A 13,840-nucleotide genomic window follows, 5' to 3' on the forward strand; every position below is an offset into this window, starting at 1 on the left:
TGGTTGACTGGGGCGGACTCCGCTTGATGCGCCACACGCACCATTGGATCTCAGTATTAGGCCCTCCCCTGGATGTCTCGCTACATTACATGGTTATTCAGTCAACCTTTGGACTCCAGCTGAGGCTGAGAAACGATAAGACAGATACACAAGCGTCACGATAGTCGCCACAAAACCACTTAATTATTGCGGCAGACAGATTTAGATACGATATACGACAAGAGACCCATTTTGTGCGACCTGGGCCATGATGGTCGTCGCGTGCCCCCTTTCTGATCTACGGCGGCCAGGAAATTTTTTGTTGGATACTCGTTGGCGCTGTTTTTCCATCCGCCCGGAGGGATCTTTGGGGTGCGGCATGCATTAGGACTACGGCGAGTGACCTCGGGGTATTTGCAGGGGCACGGTTCTGATGGCAACGTCCCGACGTCACTTGCCCGGGCTCAACAAAGACCATCGACAGATTTTCTCGCAGAGAGGCAGCACCGAAAATTTTTGTTGGAGTTGGGGGACGGGGATGGGGAGTGGGCTTCGGGTTTGACTGGCGGGACAAACAAGCGGGAAGAGCTGGTGTGGACCGCCGAATAGGCCTGCCGGGGGCGCCTCAGCGAATAGATCGGCAGTAGTGGCGAGCCTAAGCTGCCCCAGCGCCCAATCACCCTCCAGAGATTTCCGGTTGGCCCTGCTCGGCGATTCATCCGTGGTTGCTGCACTACTCCCAACATTGATGGCCCGGAGGAAAATAGGTCCCTCCCAGGTCGAGGAGCTTAAGGCGTTGTTTGGCTGCGGCCCGCCTAGAGATCCAACTAGACCCCGTTGTGTAGCAGCCGCTAGCATCCAACAGCCCCAAAACAGCGTCAGGGACACATCTCAGCAACGTCGTTACTCTAATATACCCTGCGCCTTCGTGTTGTCTCTCCCACCAACACACTGCTCTACAGTTCCCTCCCTTCACCCATTACTGACTTCTATTTCTTCTCTCCTCCCTCCTCCTTCTCTTCATTGACAAGACCTTTCTCGCCCTCTTTTCACTCCTTACATTCACCTGCGGCAGTATAGACTTTGGGCAATCCACATTGGGACATCGGTAATATTGGCGTAATTCCGGTCTCCTTTTTTTTGGTCCCCAGGTCCTACCACGGTCATCTCTTCGCCTCCTTTCTCGACCGTGATCTATCTTCTTGCCTGCGTTGCCTCGATTGCATGAGATAGACCATTCCCTTCAACCAACATGGCTCCCGCCGTGAACGGTGTTAATGGCACCAAACCCCTTACCAACGGAACGCCCAGCTCGTGGCAAGCAAAACACAAGGTGGCAGATCACTTCATTGGAGGCAACAGACTAGGGAATGCTCCCCCGAGTAAAGTCAAGGACTTTGTTCAGGAGAACGACGGACACACCGTCATTACTTCAGTAAGTGGAATTCCAGGAGAGGGAAATTGGTGTGTCTGTGCGCACCCGCACGCTAACATGACTTGAACCCAGGTGCTCATTGCAAACAACGGTATTGCAGCAGTCAAGGAAATCCGCTCGGTACGAAAATGGGCCTACGAGGTGTTTGGCGACGAGCGGGCCATCCAGTTCACTGTGATGGCTACGCCGGAAGATCTGCAGGCAAACGCAGACTACATCCGCATGGCTGATCAATACGTCGAGGTATGCGAGACCCGAGGAAATTTAGGAAGAACAAGAGGAGCAGCATATTGACAAATTTGACAATAGGTGCCCGGCGGCACAAATAACAACAATTATGCCAACGTTGAGCTGATTGTTGATATTGCCGAACGGATGAACGTCCACGCCGTCTGGGCTGGCTGGGGTCACGCCTCAGAAAACCCAAAATTGCCCGAGTCTCTGGCGGCTTCGCCCAAGAAGATCGTCTTCATTGGTCCTCCTGGGTCAGCAATGCGATCCCTGGGTGACAAAATTTCCTCCACAATCGTCGCACAGCACGCAAAGGTACCCTGTATTCCCTGGTCAGGAGAGGGCGTTGACGAGGTTGAAATTGACAAAGACGGCATTGTCACCGTAAGAGACGACGTCTACGAGAAGGGCTGCGTTCACTCTGCAGAAGAAGGCTTGGAAGCCGCACGCAAGATTGGCTTCCCTGTGATGGTCAAAGCATCCGAGGGTGGTGGTGGCAAAGGCATCCGAAAAGTCGACGACGAGTCAAATTTCGTGGAGCTGTACAACGCTGCCGCAAATGAAATTCCCGGATCTCCCATCTTCATTATGAAGCTGGCAGGAAATGCTCGACACTTGGAAGTGCAATTGCTGGCTGATCAATACGGCAACAACATCTCAATCTTCGGCAGAGATTGCTCCGTCCAGCGGAGACATCAGAAGATTATTGAGGAGGCTCCCGTCACCATCGCCAGCCAAGATACTTTCCGGAACATGGAGGCTGCCGCCGTCCGTCTCGGTGAGCTGGTCGGCTACGTCTCCGCTGGTACGGTGGAATACCTCTATTCGCACGCAGACGACAAATTCTACTTCCTGGAGCTGAATCCCCGTCTCCAAGTCGAGCATCCCACCACTGAAATGGTCAGTGGTGTCAATCTGCCTGCCGCTCAGCTGCAGGTTGCTATGGGTCTCCCACTTCACCGCATCCGTGACATTCGCTTGTTGTACGGAGTCGATCCTCACACGTCGACAGAAATTGATTTCCATTTCAAGAACGAAGCCAGCTTGAAGACCCAACGACGACCTCGTCCAAAGGGTCACTGCACGGCCTGCCGTATCACCTCAGAAGATCCCGGTGAAGGGTTCAAACCCTCGAGCGGTACTATGCACGATCTCAACTTCCGTTCGAGCTCGAACGTCTGGGGTTATTTCTCTGTCTCTTCGAACTCTAGCATTCACAGTTTCTCCGACAGCCAGTTCGGCCACATTTTCGCCTATGGAGAGAATCGATCTGCTTCTCGAAAGCACATGGTTGTCGCTCTGAAGGAATTGAGCATTCGCGGAGACTTCAGGACTACCATTGAATACCTCATCAAGCTGCTGGAGACCCCGGCTTTTGAGGACAATACTATCACCACTGGATGGCTCGATCAACTCATTTCCAACAAGTTGACCGCCGAGCGCCCGGATCAAATGCTAGCCGTTCTTGCTGGTGCTGTGACAAAAGCTCACATTGCGAGCGAGGCATGCATTGCTGAGTATCGCAAAGGACTCGAGAAGGGTCAAGTGCCCGCCAAAGATGTCCTCAAGACCGTCTTCCCGGTTGACTTTATCTACGAGGGTCACCGCTACAAGTTCACCGTCACGAGATCCAGTCTCGATAGCTATCACGTTTTCATCAATGGGTCGAAGTGCTCTGTTGGCATCCGTTCTCTTGCAGATGGTGGTCTTTTGATGCTGGTTGCCGGTCGATCTCACAGTTTGTACTGGAAGGAAGAACCTACCGCCATCCGACTCAGTGTTGACAGCAAGACTTGCTTGCTGGAACAAGAAAACGATCCTACTCAGCTCCGAACTCCTTCACCTGGAAAGCTCGTGAAATTTACCGTCGAAAACGGTGCTCACGTCAAGGCCGGCCAAGCATACGCAGAGGTCGAAGTCATGAAGATGTACATGCCTCTCATTGCTCAGGAAGACGGTGTTGTACAATTCATCAAGCAGCCAGGTGCGACTCTAGAAGGAGGTGATATCCTGGGTATCTTGGCTTTGGATGATCCCTCTAGGGTAAAGACTGCTGAGACATTCACTGGTCAATTGCCAAACCTTGGACCCCCTCAGGTCGTGGGTAACAAGCCTCCTCAGCGATTCGCTCTTCTCCATGGAATCCTTCAGAATATTCTCATGGGCTTCGACAACCAGGTCATCATGGCCTCGACTCTCAGGGAATTGGTGCAGGTTCTGAGGGATCCAGAGTTGCCGTATGGCGAATGGGCCGCCCGATCTTCTGCCCTGCATTCGAGAACTCCGCAGAAGCTGGATACCCAACTTGAGCAACTTGTTGAGCGAGCACATTCGCGCCAGGCAGAATTCCCCGCGAAACAAGTCCAGAAGGCCATCAACCGATACATTGAGGAGAACATGTCTGCGAACGACGGAGCTGCACTTCACGCCACCCTGCAGCCGCTTGAAGATGTTTGCGCGAGGTATGCTGATGGGTTGAAGACGCACGAATACAACGTGTTCATTGGACTTCTCGACCAGTACTACCAAGTTGAGAAACTCTTTGCCTCCGGCACCGCCCGAGATGAAGACGTGATTTTGAAGCTTCGGGAGCAGAACAAGGATGATCTCCTTTCGGTTGTTTGGACTGTCCTGTCTCACACCCGTGTTTCCGCCAAGAACAATTTGATCGTCGCCATTCTGGACATGTACAGACCAAACCAACCGAATGTTGGTAACGTTGGCAAATACTTCAGACCAGCCCTTCGGCGCCTCACTGAGCTCGAATCTCGGGCAACAGCCAAGGTTGCCCTCAAGGCTCGTGAGCTCCTCATTCTGTGCGCCCTTCCTTCTCTTGAGGAGAGAGCATCCCAGATGGAGCACATCCTCAAGTCTTCAGTGGTCGAATCCAAGTACGGAGAGACCGGCTGGGAGCATCGCGAGCCAGACCTTGACGTCTTGAGAGAAGTAGTGGACTCGCGCTACACTGTGTTTGACGTGTTGCCCCTCTTCTTCGCTCATCACGACCCATGGGTTGGTCTTGCCGCTCTGGAGGTGTACGTGCGCCGCGCCTACCGTGCCTACACTGTCAAGCAGGTTGAGTATCATAATGATGTGGAGCCTCCATTTTTCCTGTCGTGGGATTTTGTCCTCCGCAAAGTCGGACAGTCCGAGTTTGGACTGCCACTCGCATCTTCGTACCCATCTGGACAGGCAACTCCTTCACAGAACGGCAACCAATTCAAGCGCATTACATCCGTTAGCGACTTGTCATACCTCAACAAGCTTCAAGGAGATGATGAGCCATCCCGCAAAGGTGTTATTGCCCCTTGCCACTACCTAGATGAAGTTGATGAGTGCCTTGCTCGTGCACTTGAGGCGTTCCCCAAGGGAAGCTCAGAGAAACGTCCCAGCACCACCCAGCATCTCATGCCGACCCTCGATAGTCAGAGAAGGCCACAAAGGACGGAGACCATTGTTGAAGACGAGCTGACAAACGTTTGCAACATCGCCATTCGCGACATCGAAAACCTGAGTGACGAGGAGATTCTAAACCGCGCGCAAAGCTTGATCGACGAGTACAAGTCGGAGTTGTTGGCCCGCAGAGTCCGTCGTCTCACTTTCATCTGTGGGCACAAAGAAGGCACCTATCCTGGATACTTCACCTTCCGCGGCCCTACCTATGAAGAAGATGTCAGCATCCGTCACAATGAACCCGCTCTTGCCTTCCAGCTTGAACTTGGAAGATTGTCGAAGTTCAAGATCAAGCCAGTGTTCACAGAAAATCGAAACATTCACATCTACGAGGCCATCGGCAAGGGCGACGACCGGGACAAGGTCGTTGACAAGCGCTACTTCACCCGTGCTGTGGTCCGACCAGGTCGTTTGAAAGATGAGATCCCTACTGCTGAGTACCTTATCTCGGAGACTGATCGATTGGTCAACGACATCTGCGACGCTCTCGAGATCATCGGCAACAACAACTCTGATTTGAACCACATCTTCATCAACTTTACTCCCGTCTTCAATTTACAGCCCAGAGACGTGGAGGAGCAAGTTTCCGGCTTCTTGGAGCGCTTCTCTCGCAGATTCCTCCGCCTTCGGGTTACGGGCGCTGAGATCAGAATCCTTTGCACTGACCCTGATACTGGATTGCCGTATCCTCTCCGCGTCATCATCACCAACACCTCTGGATACGTCGTCAAAGTTGAGACATACGTCGAAAAGAAGGCGCGTAACGGCGAATGGGTGTTTGAGAGCATTGGTGGCACTACCAAGATTGGTTCAATGCATTTGCGGCCTGTCTCTACTCCCTACCCAACCAAGGAGTGGCTGCAGCCCAAGCGGTACAAGGCTCACATCATGGGCACTCAGTACGTATACGATTTCCCTGAACTCTTCAGACAGGCCATCTACAACAGCTGGAATAAGGCGGTGGCGAAGCATGCGCCGCTCGCCGAGTCGAAACCAGAGATGGCGACCTGCCTTGAGTACAACGAGCTGATCCTTGACGATGCCGACAATGTCACTGAGGTGTCCCGTGAACCGGGTACCAACAATTGCGGTATGGTGGCCTGGATTTTGACCGCCAAAACTCCAGAGTATCCAAGAGGCAGAAGATTTATCATCATTGCCAATGATATCACCTACCAGATCGGCTCTTTCGGCCCTGTTGAGGACAGGTTCTTCAACAAGTGCACAGAGTACGCTCGAAAACTGGGCATTCCTCGCATTTATCTTTCTGCCAACTCTGGTGCCCGCATTGGCATGGCCGAGGAGCTCATTCCTCACTTCTCCGTCGCATGGAACGACGAGTCGAACCCAAGCTCCGGCTTCAAGTATCTTTATTTGACTCCCGAGAAGAGAGAGCTGCTGAGCAAGACCGACATCATCACCGAAAAAGTCGTCGAGGACGGCGAAGAGCGACACAAGATCACCACCATCGTTGGCGCCAAGGACGGACTCGGCGTGGAATGCTTGCGTGGCTCCGGTCTCATCGCTGGCGCTACATCCAGGGCCTATGAGGACATCTTCACCTTGACTCTTGTCACCTGCCGATCGGTTGGTATTGGTGCTTACCTTGTCCGTCTTGGTCAACGTGCTATCCAGATCGAAGGTCAACCCATTATCCTGACTGGTGCCCCTGCCTTAAACAAGGTGCTGGGTAAGGAAGTTTACACATCCAACTTGCAGCTCGGTGGTACTCAAATCATGTACAAGAACGGTGTCTCCCACATGACTGCCAGCGATGACTTCCAGGGTGTCGAAAAGATCGTGGAATGGCTGTCCTTCGTTCCCGACAAGAAGGGGCAACCGGTCCCAGTGAGCCCGCCTTCAGACCCCTGGGATCGTGACATCGCGTTCTACCCACCCAAGGGACCTTACGATGTGAGGCATCTGATTGCTGGTAAGGATGACGAGGAAGGTTTCCTGTCAGGTCTCTTCGACAAGGACTCCTTCCAGGAAGCCCTTGGTGGCTGGGCCAGGACTGTAGTCGTTGGTCGTGCCCGCCTCGGTGGCATCCCCATGGGTGTTATCGCAGTTGAGACGCGTACTGTCGAGAACGTCACCCCTGCTGACCCTGCCAATGCTGACTCTATGGAGCAAATTGTGCAAGAGGCTGGTGGAGTGTGGTTCCCCAACTCTGCCTTCAAGACAGCACAAGCCTTGAGAGACTTCAACTTCGGAGAGCAACTTCCATGCATGATCCTTGCCAACTGGCGTGGTTTCTCCGGAGGTCAACGAGACATGTACAACGAGGTGCTCAAATATGGTTCGTACATTGTCGATGCCCTCGTCAAATACGAGCAGCCGGTCTTCGTCTATATTCCTCCTTTCGGCGAGCTCCGTGGTGGTTCATGGGTAAGTTCCACGTCAGTCCCCTTTCATACCGACGAATGCTAATATCTTTGCCAGGTTGTTGTTGATCCTACCATCAACCCCGAGCAGATGGAGATGTATGCCGACATCGAGTCGCGTGGTGGTGTCTTGGAGCCTGAAGGCATTGTCGGCATCAAATACCGCAAGGAAAGACAGCTGGAGACAATGGCCCGCCTGGATCCCACTTACGCTGGCCTTAAGGCTCAGTCACTTGCCAAGAACTTGAGCGCTGAACAACTCAACGCTATCAAGGCCAAGATGACTGAACGTGAGCAACTCCTTGGACCTATCTACTTGCAGATCGCCCTTCAATTCGCCGACTTGCACGACCGTGCTGGTCGTATGCAGGCCAAGGGCACCATCCGGATGCCTCTGGAATGGAAGAACGCCAGACGCTTCTTCTACTGGCGTCTGCGACGCAGATTGTCCGAGGAGGTCCTTCTTAAGAAGCTCAGCACCAGCTTGGCTGCAGGCACCGCCCCGGTCACCGCCACCAATGGTATGACGCAAAGAGAGCAGAATCTCGCCACGTTGAAGAACTGGTCCGGTCTGCTGGATGCCGAGTTCGAGAAGGATGACCGTAAGGTGGCTGAATGGTATGAGAGCCACAGGAAGGAGGTCTATGCCAAGATCGACGCCGTCAAGACTGACGCAGTCAGCAAGCGGGTCGCAGAGTTATTGATGGGTAACAAGGAAGGTGGATTGAAGGGTGTTCGTGAAGTGCTGAGCCTCGTGCCCACGAGCGAGCGGGAGCAGCTGGTCAAATACTTGACTGGTGCATGAGGGTTGTAAAGAGTTAATTTAGATGTGATGATTGGTTTTGGGTGGCATGGAAATTGAAATGCCCGAGGGTTACGAGGACAATTTTGGGGAAGCGCAATGGGTCTGGCTAATTGGCGGGACCTGTTTTATGGTCTCTTTATTTCTTTAGTTTCGTGAATCTGTAGCATGTTAAAAGCAGTGTTATGCTCCTGTTCTATGTGTTTTGTTTGTATTATGCACCTTTCTTCGGCACCTCGACGCTGTGAAGAGGGCCAAGCACGGAACAGAGCATGCCATGAGATGGTCTGCGTAATGAACCAGGTTTCAGAGGCTGCTGGCGCGCCTTGCTATGGCTTCAACAGTAAATACAATGGCTTGAGCCTCTTCCAGCCAGTAACGACCCCTGCCAGCATTAGTGCTGCTGACAACTCACCATCAGCTGAGGACTTATACGAATCCCCCGCCTCGTATTTCTTGATGAAGCCTGCTCTAGGGCTGTCCTCTCCGGGCCGAATACGATGAATCCAGCTTTACGAACGACGCCTGCAAAGTGAGTTGGTAGGGATGCCTTGACCGTCCAATATGCTTCCTCCTCCCGGCCTTCAGCGGCTAGACAGACCGCATTCCAGAGCTCCAACATGGACTGACCTTGTGATATGCGACACAGGAGAGGAGAAAAAAGGATTTGATCCCAGATATTTCCTTTGTTGACTGCTCTTGCCGTCAAAATCTCAATACCCTTCAGACAAACACCTTTACAAAAGCTCACAGTGGACAGAGCTTCCCCCTGGACCGTGTTTGGAACATGTCAGTCCCTACAAAAGCCGCCTTCATCCACTACGGGGATTTCGACAGCACCACCCGGAAACTCCCAGTGATGGAGTTCATGGAGCGCTTCCGCGACGACTATGACACGAAGTCGTTCGATCCGAAATGGTACGCCCCGGACTATACGTACGTCGCGCCGGACGGCACGGTGTCCGAGGGCCGCGACAAGGCCATCGCGGCCATGAAAGCCTTGTACGGCCCGCTGCCCCAGTGGAGGCACGAGGCATTCTACTTGAACTGCTACGAGGTCGACTCGGGTGGCTACGAGATGATCGGCAAAGCCACGCTCTGGGGCAACCTGCCAGGCGAACCTGCCGAGGGAGAGTCGAAGAAGACCGATGGCCAGGGAAAGCAGTGGGACCTGGCGATGCTGGGCGCGTATCGCTTTCACTACGTCAAGGAAGGGGACGGCTTCGCTTTGAAGAGGATCGAGCTCACGGGGGACACGGCGCCGTTGGTGGTCGGTCTGCTTAAGAGGGGGGTTCTCTCCCCCAAGGATCTGGGGATCTGAAGTTGAGAGGGGGCGCCTGCTAAGCGTGTATCACGCTGGAGCAGGATAGGTTACGATATGAAAGGGGTTTAATCACCTGTGGCAGAGACCATCAGTTGCTCGAATGTTCATAGTTTGAGGTTGAGTCTCAAAAAGTTTAGTTGCTTTAATTTTGAATATATGTTTGCAACATTTGGGAGAAGTCAGATCAGTAAATTATGAAGATTCCGTTCATGTAGTCTAGAGTCATAAAACCCGAGGCCATGTCAGGTCGAGCTCGTAAAGGAACGTAGCAGAATACTTCTCGTGATGCTGTTTGACAGAAAATATGCAGCCTCGTCGTATGGGTTTGGTAGACTATTCCAATTCAGGTTAGACTGGTGTTTCGCAAGGCTCTGCTATCGATAAGGGCTGCGGAGTTTGCGCATAGAACTTTTTTTCTACCGCTCCATTTTCAAACTTGAGTCCTGTGATCAGACCTTTGCTAGCGGGCAGCGCCGGTGTTAGAGCGGTCGACTGTTGTCTCCAACTCTGCCCTTTACTTGCACACCAGTATTCTCGCATGGGCGAATCCCGTCGGCTGCGGTGACAGCTCAAGATAATGTCGACGACCGCGACGCAGACCAGCACCAAATGGTCGGTAGAGTACGACACCGTCCGCCGCCAGAAGCTGTTCAGAAATACGCCGAAAGATCGAAGCGCCTTCCCAGCTCTTCAGGCTGCAGTGAAACCACATATAGAGTCCTTCAATGCTCTGTGGGACGAGAAAATCATCGACGCCGGGCTCAAAGATATTGGGATCTATACCGTGGTCGATGGCGACCTACGTAACCCGAGTCGCGCAATTCAGCGCAATAAGCTTGACCTGAGAGTGACGGAGATCATCCTAGAGAAACCCACCCTCCCGCCGAGTAACAAATTCAGCATTGAAGACCGGAACATATACCCCTCCGAATGTCGAGAGCGGCACACAACCTACAGAGGAAGATTAAGAGCCAGACTACAGTATAGAATAAACAATGGGGACTGGCAGGAATCAGTCCGGGATCTCGGACAGATGCCCATCATGCTGCGATCCAACAGATGTCACCTCGAGAAATTCTCGCCGGCACAGATGGTCCGCCACAAGGAGGAGTCTGAAGAGATGGGCGGCTATTTCATTGTCAATGGGAATGAAAAGCTCATCCGCATGCTGATCGCGACAAGGAGGAATTACCCCATGGCCATTGCAAGAGCCACCTTTGCCGGGAGAGGACCGACCTTTTCGAAGTTCGCAATCCAGATTCGGTCCGTGCGGCCAGATCAGACCGCGCATACCAACACCCTGCACTACCTGACAGATGGGAATGTCACCTTCAGATTTTCGTGGAGGAAAAACGAATACCTGGTGCCTGTGGTCATGATCCTCAAAGCCCTGGTGGATACGAACGACCGCGAGATTGCGGAGGGCATCATTGGCGCTTCGTCCTCGAATAAAACACCCAGCTCCTTTGTTGCCGACCGGACAGAGCTTCTCCTGCGCACGTACAAAGTATACAACCTGAAAACAAGGGCACAGACCCTAGCATACCTTGGAGAGAAATTTCGACCTGTTCTGATGCAGCCTATAACGATGTCGGACGAGAAAGTCGGCGAGGAGTTCTTGAGGAAGATTGTCCTACCACATCTCGGCAACGTCGACGTTACTCCATCCCAAAATAACGACAAGTTCCAGCTGATTCTATTCATGATCAGAAAGCTCTATGCGCTTGCCGCAGGTGATTGTGCTATGGACAATCCTGATGCAGTCTCCAGCCAGGAGGTCTTACTCGGAGGCTTCCTGTATGGTATGATTTTAAAGGAAAACATCTACGAGTGGCTCATGGGCATCGGTGCTACGGCTCGAGAGTGGCTCAGGGCCAAGAACGATGCCAAATTCACAGATCCCTCGTTCGAGGCGGATTTCCTGCCCAAAATAGTCAGGAGAACGAACGAAAACATCGCAGGGAAGCTGGAATACTTCCTCTCCACAGGAAATCTGGTCAGTCAGACTGGGCTCGATCTGTCTCAAACATCCGGTTTCACCATCATGGCCGAAAAGATAAATTTCTATCGATTCATCAGTCACTTTCGGTGTATACATCGAGGCGCTTTTTTCGCGCAGTTGAAGACGACTACTGTACGCAAACTGTTGCCGGAAAGCTGGGGATTTCTCTGTCCCGTTCACACTCCTGATGGCGCTCCCTGTGGCCTTTTGAACCACTTAGCTCACCAGTGCCAAGTTCAAATTAAGCGGATTGATACTTCGGGTATTGAGAAGGCGGTGACGCAGCTGGGACTATCTTCCGCTCCTTTAATGACAGTCAATGAAAGCCTATCCGTCCAGCTTGACGGGCGTATATTGGGATATTGCGCCGCGAAAAGGGCAAGAGAGATTGCCCAGCTTCTCCGACATTGGAAGGTGAATGGGGAACACAACATTCCGAATGAACTAGAAATAGGCCATATTCCTACCTCGAACGGCGGTCTCTATCCTGGCCTGTACCTCTTCACTGAGCGGTCGCGAATGCTACGACCTGTCAAGTACATTCCGTCTGATAAACTTGACTACGTCGGTCCATTCGAACAGCAATACATGAACATTGCCTGCATGGATGCGGACATCATACCCACGTTGACAACCCACATCGAGTACAAACCCACGAACGTCCTATCAATTTTGGCCAACATGACCCCTTTTTCAGATTTCAACCAATCGCCTCGAAATATGTACCAGTGCCAAATGAGCAAGCAAGCCATGGGAACTCCTTCCTCGAATATGATGTGCCGAACAGACAACAAAGCCTACCTGCTTCAGACGGGGCAGACGCCCGTTGTGAGACCTCCACTCTACAACGAGTACGGACTGGACAACTTCCCCAACGGGATGAACGCCGTCGTGGCGGTCATCTCGTACACGGGCTACGACATGGATGACGCTATGATTATCAATAAATCTTCACACGAGCGAGGCTTCGGAGACGGTGTCATCTACAAGACCAAGGTCTACAGGCTCAATGAAGACGCAAGGGCAGCTCGGTCAAAGACCGAAATCAAGTCACTTTTTGGCTTTGCAGAAGGCGACCCAAACATCTCGCAAGCAGCGATCCAGGCGCTCGATCCTGACGGCCTGCCTGCCGTTGGGACCAAAGTTGGCGAGGGATCAATCGTTCTCGCCTACCACAGTGTCATGTTCGATCCGTCGGAAGGCAAGCTCAAGAACTTGGACGGAAATACCATGTACTTCAAGTACAAGGACCCCGAGGAAGCTTATGTTGATCAAATCCGACTGATCGGCTCCGAGACGGGAGACCAGCCTTGTCAGGCGATCAGCATCAAGTACCGAATTCCTCGACGACCTATCATCGGTGATAAGTTCTCTTCTCGACACGGCCAAAAAGGTGTCTGTTCTATGCTCTGGCCGAGCGAGGATATGCCCTATAGTGAGTCCGGAATCCAGCCAGACGTCATTATCAATCCCCACGCCTTTCCGTCTCGAATGACTATTGGTATGTTTGTCGAATCGCTCGCCGGCAAATCTGGGGCCCTCCATGGTCTCGCTCAAGACTGCACGCCCTTTTCCTTTGACGAGGACAACACGGCCGGAAATTATTTTGGCGAGCAGCTTCTGCAGGCCGGGTACAACTTCTACGGCAACGAGCCCATGTACAGCGGCATCACCGGCAAGGAGTTCGCTGCTGACATCTACATTGGGGTGGTCTACTACCAACGACTGAGGCACATGGTCAGCGACAAGTTCCAAGTGCGCACCACCGGACCCGTCAACGCTCTGCACGGGCAGCCCATCAAAGGACGAGCCAAAGGCGGCGGTATCCGTGTGGGTGAAATGGAGCGGGACTCCCTGATTGCCCATGGCACTGCATACTTGCTCCAAGATCGACTGATGGACTGCAGCGACAAGCAACGGGCTTGGGTCTGTCGAAGCTGCGGCAGTTTCCTGAGCACCATGATGGTGCCGAACCAATTCACCATCAAAAGGAGGGGCGGCCGCGTCGAGCCGAGCGGCATCGTCCGCTGTCGAGCATGTGCGAGGCCCGCGACGTTCGAGGACAGTAAGGTCACGGTGTGGGAGGATGGCGCCGGACGAAAATTCGTGGGTGGGGATGACACCACCGTCGTCAATGTGCCCGGCGTGTTGAGGTATCTGGATGTTGAGCTGGCGGCCATGGGGGTCAGGACGACGTTTGAGATTGAAGGATAGTGTCGTCGCATTGTCG

General features: G+C 53.0%; 3 protein-coding genes across 3 annotated transcripts; all 3 read left to right on the forward strand.

The window, feature by feature from the left end:
- Window positions 1–1,231: 1,231 nt before the first annotated feature.
- On the forward strand, window positions 1,232–8,287 carry AYL99_07326 (hypothetical protein; the record flags this gene model as incomplete). The annotated part of the gene is made up of 4 exons (XM_018838835.1): window positions 1,232–1,414; window positions 1,487–1,657; window positions 1,724–7,486; window positions 7,541–8,287. 4 exons carry the CDS (start codon window positions 1,232–1,234, stop codon window positions 8,285–8,287), a joined length of 6,864 nt encoding a protein of 2,287 aa, XP_018691603.1.
- Window positions 8,288–9,071: 784 nt separating this feature from the next.
- AYL99_07327 (hypothetical protein) lies at window positions 9,072–9,605 on the forward strand (the record flags this gene model as incomplete). Its single annotated transcript, XM_018838836.1, has 1 exon — window positions 9,072–9,605. One exon carries the CDS (start codon window positions 9,072–9,074, stop codon window positions 9,603–9,605), a length of 534 nt encoding a protein of 177 aa, XP_018691604.1.
- A 580-nt stretch (window positions 9,606–10,185) lies between these two features.
- On the forward strand, window positions 10,186–13,824 carry AYL99_07328 (hypothetical protein; the record flags this gene model as incomplete). The annotated part of the gene is made up of 1 exon (XM_018838837.1): window positions 10,186–13,824. The coding sequence occupies one exon, from the start codon at window positions 10,186–10,188 to the stop codon at window positions 13,822–13,824; it is 3,639 nt and encodes a 1,212-aa protein (XP_018691605.1).
- Between the last annotated feature and the right edge of the window lie 16 nt (window positions 13,825–13,840).

This window comes from Fonsecaea erecta (genome assembly GCF_001651985.1).
Source record: "Fonsecaea erecta strain CBS 125763 chromosome Unknown Scaff6, whole genome shotgun sequence".
Taxonomy (NCBI): domain Eukaryota; kingdom Fungi; phylum Ascomycota; class Eurotiomycetes; order Chaetothyriales; family Herpotrichiellaceae; genus Fonsecaea; species Fonsecaea erecta.